The following is a 7,446-nucleotide window of genomic DNA, read 5'->3' as shown; positions in this document are numbered from 1 at the left end:
GATATGGGGCCTTGATTATTTATATAAACTAGAAACCTTTCACATTTACTTTCTTTGCAAACTACTTCATCTAGAAAGAACTATCCCAGGATATGCAATTTGCTACGAAAACAACCATATCTGCTCTTATCCATTGTTTTTAAAACAAATTATTAAATTCTACTATTGTTTAAAATTCAAGTGTGACAGTAATATTGCCTTTCTGCACCATGAAATAATTAAATGCAGCAAAAAATCTACCACAATACAACTCTGGCAAACCAAATTAAATAATGTACTAAATTCTTTTGGAGTATCAGACTTATTCAAAGATAATATTCAAGACTGGAAGTTTGGATATACTATGCTAATGGAATCAGTGATCTCTCACTCTATAAATATGGGTCAAAATAGCTTAAATCATAATACTTATCATCCTTGGTACTTAAAAATTTTACAAATACCTTCCTCACAACCTTACATGATAAAACCAATCAGCTTCAATGTGAAAAGACTAATTGCACAACTATGTTTAAATAAATACTCCTTCTATATTAACAATATTTATATTGATCTGTCAAACAATTATTGGTCATGGTGCAGTTCTGGTGACTTTTCTATTGAACACTTACTTCAGAAATGCCAAAAACTCTCAAATGTACGTGACTTTTTCAACATCTCTCAAATACTCCAAAGTGATTCATCCCATGATTATAGAAATTTGCTAAATAACCTGAATAAAAAAGAGCTTTATACCTTGTATAACTATTTCACTAAGATTACAAAAATGTTGTAAATCTATGTGAGTATGTTTTACTTTATCAACATCATATAACTTGACTTTCATTTACTTCTGACTCTAAACCAAAACAGTGCTTATTTCAAAATACCTTCACTAACGTTTTCAAACTTAGTTCTCTAAGTTCGAAAATGTTAGTGAAAGTATTTTGAAATAAGTACTGTTTTGGTTTAGAGTCAGAAGTAAGTCGTATATTTTACAGTGTGTATAGATGAGAGTATTGACTTTTATTGTATAACTATATTACTGTGACTATCAAACTAAAATTTATCTATGTTAATAATGAAACAATATTTAAACTATTGTATAATAAGGGTTAAATACTGATATCCTATTTATCATTTTAATAATATGTAACTTATAAGTCAACTTTGTACAACCCCCTGCAACAGGGACAATTCCCTTTTTGTTAATAAAGATATTAATAATAACAATAATAAAAAATATTGAACATATAATAGAAATCAAAACTTATAAAATTAGAAACAGTAAAAATTCTCTAAAAAGGAAAATGAAGTTATTACTGTGTAAAAATTTTAGAATTTTTTAAAAGTTCTAAAATTTTTACACAGAAATCTTCAAAAATAGAAATCTTTTCCTTACACATTATGCAGTAAATTTGAAATTTTACATCTTTATGTAAATTGACTCAATAATGTCAATTTATGTAAAGGTGTAAAATTTGAAATTCACAGAAACTTGTAAATGAGGAGACAGTCCTTAAAACCAATAAATAAACAACTTTTAATATCAAAAGTAAAGGTAAATGATAATTGATCTGTCCACCTGTTTTGCTTATTTAGATCTTCACAAATTTTTTGTTTCACTTGCAGTTGAAGTTTCAAGGATGATGGTAGAAATAAAATACTGTATTTTTTTGCAAAAAGAAATTTGATGGCAATTGATATTTTAAAATTTATTGACTCAAGTACTTTTCAAATTTGGGGCCAAAAAAGCATAATATATCCGAATCTTTGATATACAGTGTTACCTCAGGATATGAAATTAATCTGTCCCGAAACTGAGATCGTATCATGAAAATGTCGTAAAGCGAATCGTTTTTCCCCATACGATTACATGTAAAACCAAATAATTCGTTCCAACAAGAAAAACACACTCAAATTAAAGCTTAGTAGTACATTGAAAAAAAAATAACTATAGTAAGGAAAACACTGAAAAATGCATTTTATAGTTGTAAATTTATAAATAACCATAATAGAATAATAAAAAAAAAAAAGTTTTATTTGCACTTTACCTTTGAGGATAGACAATGGCGGAGGTGTAAACTGGTGGCGGAGGAGAGGGAGAAGGAAAATGATACTAAAACTTAACTTACATAACTTGATGTGACAATAACTTAAAAATAACTTAACCCTAATTTTTTTTTATCTTTTCTGTTTTATATATTTTTGAAATTTTTTTATTCACTGCTTTTTGCTTTCTTTCCTTCACTTCCACCAGCACTTTCACTGGATAGATGTTGCTTGGTAAAATATCTATTCAAAGAGGTTGTTTGGCTTTGCCTACTTTTTAAAATGTTTCTAAAATGATTTAAGCAAATGTCATTAAACTGAGCAGCAATTCAGCCAGTGTGAACCTTTTTGGGATGTTTCTTTTCAATAAAATCAGTCACTTTCTGATAATACTTTAAGATTTCCTTTATCGAGCGAGATCCTTCCATGATGAAGCAAACATTCAGACTGAGACCAATGAACAGAAGAAACATGTGATTATGGCAGTGGCGCTGTGAACTAATGTAACATCATACAGTAAGTTTTTGTTCGTACCATGGAACAAAAATACGTTTGAATTTCATGTCGTATCCTGAAAATTTCATATGCTGAAGCGTTCGTATCCTGAGGTACTACTGTATATATAAAAATGATAGTCTTGTTTTTTCCATTGTAATGCCTTTCAAGAATATAATGAATAGTTAAAAAAGAATTTGTTTTAATTAAATTTCTAAACTATAAACTTAATGACTGTCTTTTAAATAAGTAATACTTTTTAAAAATTAATGTAATNGTGGCGCTGTGAACTAATGTAACATCATACAGTAAGTTTTTGTTCGTACCATGGAACAAAAATACGTTTGAATTTCATGTCGTATCCTGAAAATTTCATATGCTGAAGCGTTCGTATCCTGAGGTACTACTGTATATATAAAAATGATAATATACTTCAATATAGTATATTATCATTCTAGATTTTATACTATAGTTAAAAAAGAATTTGTTTTAATTAAATTTCTAAACTATAAACTTAATGACTGTCTTTTAAATAAGTAATACTTTTTAAAAATTAATGTAATTATGTTGATTAATATGGTAAATATATGAAAATATCAGAACATTATTTGACATTGAAAGATTTATAATTTATTAAATTAATTTAAAGGAAATATGCTATTTAATTTAAAAACTACAATTAATTTATTTTTAGACTGCTGAAAAGACAAATGTATCTTCAAAGACCAAGACATCAAAATGTCTTCCATTTAATGTAGCAACATATATTGAGGTATTTATATAAGCTTAAATAAATTTGATCTAAAAATAGTTTAATTTAATGAATATGTAAAAATCATATAAACATTATAATATATAAGTACTTTCAACCTGAAAAGATTACCCTCAGGATGTGTGTGTGTGTATATATATATATATATAATATATATATATTGAAAGTCCAAAATATCAGAGAAACATTGTTTTATTAATGTAAATAGTTAATAAATATAGTAATATAATAATTCACAAATTTAAATAATGTGAGAGTTGAATTAATGTTAATACTCTATCTCTATAATTTGAGATATTTGATTTCATCAAAAAGAAATCAACTTGCAATTGATTTTGATTTAATCAAACTACAGGGTGAGTCAAAATTATGTGAACAATCTTAATTTTTAATTAAACATTATCAATGAAACATCTTAATTAATTAACATCTTAAATCTTTGTTTCATTTTCTATTCTGATTGGTCGCGATGGACCATTGTTATGGCCTCCCCAATCTCCGGTGTTCTGGCACTAAATTGTACTGTTGAACGTTTGATTTGAGTGCATTAATCGTGCTGGTGGTCAGGTTGAGACTCTGTTTAATGCAAACTTTGAGTAAATGCTTTCTCTCAAATAGTGTTCACATAATTTTAACTCACCCTGTATAATATTAAATAAAGTATTTATAAATTTTGTAATGAATATTTGATTAATTTTAAAAATGCCTTATGCTCATAATGGAAAAAATTGAATATTAAAAGTTTAATTTCAATATCTAAAAAGGAAAATATTATATATTTTTTTAAGATATTTTTTTATTTAGATAAAAACAAAAAATAAAATATTTTTTATAAGTTTAATTTTATTGTTATTTGTATTTCTTATTGTTTTTGCATTCTATCTTATTTCTTTATTTTATTTATGTATTAATTAATAAATATTTTATTATATCTCACTTAATACAGTGGGTGATCGGTTAACGAACATAATTTGTTCCAAGACCACCATCTGAATTGTTTGTTAATCGATTATTAATTTACCATTGATTACCATATGTTGTTGTGGGAATTTGATTAATTTGTTCTGGAGTTTACCGGGTTTTCTTCCAGTTAGTAACACCGAAGTAGGGACAATATTCCCTTGAAAGACTTCTTGGGATACCTTACCCCCGAGAGATCACCCATGTATTGTATTGAATATACAATTAAACCAAAACAGATACTTGGACCACCGTAAAATTAACTATAATACACAACAATATGAAATATACTACATTAAGATTCAGCAAATGGCAAGAAAATATAATTGCTTTGCTTACCACAACTTAATAACTTATAATTGCTTTGTTTAAACTTATCTCTTCAAATAATGATTACACTGTGTTGCATTGTTCTCAGAGTAAGAAATGCCAAAACTTAAGTCTGCAGCAATTGGTCGATCTTTAGTAAAGACATGGTGTTTATTTCTAAACAGCCAATCAACAGTGAAGATTCCCTCTCTGAAGCCCTCCAGCAAAGGTGCTCTATGAGTGGGAAAAGGTCTAAAACAACAATAACAACAAAAAAGAAAAAACAGCAAAGGTTTATTGAGAATACTTGAAATATGAGGAAAGAGTATTCTTAATACATTGATAAAAAATGAGGAAAGTTGGAAAATTAAGGATCAATATTTGCTTAACAGAAGGTCTATTTAACCTTTTTCACTACTTTTTATCTTTTGGCCTTTCTCTCTCCTTTTCTCAAATTTTTGTGTATAATCCTTTGAGTCACAACTCCAACTTTATTTAATATTCCTTCCTCATTCACACATTTCCAAGTATTTGAAAATATTTCCTTTCCACTCAAAAATAAAATATGTATGAAGGTTTACGGTTTTGTGAAACTTTGTTTTTGAGTTTATGCCATTGAAATAAATAAATAGAAATAAATTTAAAAATTTGTTGGTTTTGTTTACACATTTATTGGGCTGCAGGTTGGACGCCCATGATCTAAACTAAGAAATATAATTATATGCATGCAACTTATTACTGAATACTTTTTCCTATAAAATTAAATTTTTGTTTTATTGTAATTTTCGAAAGAAGTGTGAAATGTTGAAATAAAATAAATAAGTAAATAAATAAAATATACAGTTTTTTTGTTATTATAATTACATTCCATTCAAAGAAAATCAACGTTTTCAACAAAACATTGCTTTTGAAAGTGAGGCAAGTCCATTGGTGCATACCTAAACCCTGATTTTTTTTTACCTAATGTGGATAACCATTATTGCATATTAAATTTACATGAAATAAGACCACAAAAAATATAGAATTATGCTATATATTTTATGCTTAAGGAATATTTTTAAATCCATTCAAATGTAAACCATTAAATATCTGGCAATAACAAAATGGATTTGTCCCACTTTCAAAATCAACGGCTCATATATGAGCTGCTCACTTGCCAAATTGATTAACTATATAAAACAAAACATGCAGAAAAGTGACAAAGTAATATACATTCATTTTTAAAATTTCTTGTAAAATATAAATTCAAATAAACATTGTAGAATGTATGATACATCTACAATAATACATTTTAGATGTATCTTTTATTTAACCACATATAAAATGTATAAGATAGCATAGATATGCTGTAATCGTTATTATTATTACAATTTTGGTGTGATTGATGGAGTTAATCAATTTGACAAGTGAAAAACATAGTAATATCAAATTTAGTCTTCACATTAGCGTACATTTTTATTAAAATTTTTTTGCAAAAAAAAAAAATGTTCTGTTACTTTGCATAACTTTGATCATTTTTTTAAACTATGTGGTAATTTTTTAATAACCTATTTATGATGTCTTAAGAAAAATTTTTATTTCTTCAAACTAATTGACTGTTATTTCTGAACTGGTCTGTGATAGGAAATGAAATAGACTCAAAAAGTTATATATTTTTATGTAAGTCTCTATAGCTTGTTCTATTACTGTTACAATGATTGTTATTTATTATTTTGTTTGAATTGATTATTCAGCAACATAAATGATGTTTTCTTCATCAGCTGTACTTGAGGTCCTATCATGTCAATTTGTTCTTAAATTTTTATAAGAATCATGTTTAATAGGAGGAATGAAAAAAATTATTTAAAGTTTTATCCATCTTGATATAACAGGTATAATTTTTCTTTTTTTCTAAAAACAATTGGCACCAAAATTAAAACAATTATTCAATATTCCACAAATATACTTACTTCTGTGGCAGTTGGACTGTAACTAACTGATTTCTTTTACTTACTTTTTGTGATGAGATAACATTAAATAATTTTTCATTATCTATGAAGCACTGGTCAGTGCACACTGCAGCATTGCAATCGCAGTGTGCACTGGCGGATTAACATTACAGTATGGAGTTAATTAGATTGGCTTCTGAAATAAATAAAATTTTTTTCTATGGCAATAAAATTTTGTCATTAAGTGATATTGTTCCTTGTTATTAGGGAAACTTATTATGAATATAAAAAATTACAAGTATATCAAGTGCTTTCACACTAAAATTTAAAAAAATTCAAAATGTGGAGTTAATTGATTTGGCTTGTGAATGGCTCATATAACGGGGAAAATATGATGATTGGTAAAAAAATGCAGTTTTGGACTTAGGACACCTTAAAACATTGAGAAATGCAAAATAATTCGAGTTTTTTTGTTTTTTAAAGTACTGATGTTAGTATGTATATGGCACAATTTTGTTCAACCTGTTTGAAGCATAATAACTTCTGTGCTTTTTGCCAAAAGTTTCTGAAATTTTGCAGGGAAGTTTGTTTATTAGAGGGATTGATGCTATTAAATTTTGGTGGTTAGAGTTTCAGGAGGTGCTGAGATAATGGGGTCGTATGTATGTATACAGTTGTTATTATGGAAAAAGACATACAGGGAGAAAATAGGAAGAAAAAATATTTTTATCTACAAGTTAGATCACAAATAAGGATTACGAACTAATAAAAGACAATAAAAATAATAATAATGAACACCAAACATTTGTATTTCTCAGATTCTTAAATGTATACCTACTTTTGCACCCTCCCTGTATAACAGCCAGGAAAGTAAAGATCACGAAAAAGATTAAAAAATATTGAAGTATAACTGACAGAAACATTTTATTTATGTTTTAATTCATCTCAGTA

The 7,446-nt window shown here is 26.9% G+C and overlaps 1 protein-coding gene across 1 annotated transcript in view; it reads left to right on the top strand.

The window, feature by feature from the left end:
• Window positions 1-3,371, top strand: part of LOC111620872 (proteasome-associated protein ECM29 homolog) — a 95,467-nt gene extending 92,096 nt beyond the window's left edge. The window contains exon 15 of the mRNA XM_023362875.1: window positions 3,221-3,371. Coding sequence (XP_023218643.1) covers window positions 3,221-3,310 — 90 coding nt within the window. The 3' untranslated portion in view covers window positions 3,311-3,371. The remainder of the gene's footprint in view (window positions 1-3,220) is intronic.
• Window positions 3,372-7,446: the final 4,075 nt, after the last annotated feature.

The sequence above is a fragment of the Centruroides sculpturatus genome, unplaced genomic scaffold (genome assembly GCF_000671375.1).
Source record: "Centruroides sculpturatus isolate CEXI.00-Female unplaced genomic scaffold, Cexi_2.0 scaffold240, whole genome shotgun sequence".
Lineage (NCBI taxonomy): Eukaryota > Metazoa > Arthropoda > Arachnida > Scorpiones > Buthidae > Centruroides > Centruroides sculpturatus.
This window is presented reverse-complemented; position numbering and strand designations above follow the sequence as displayed.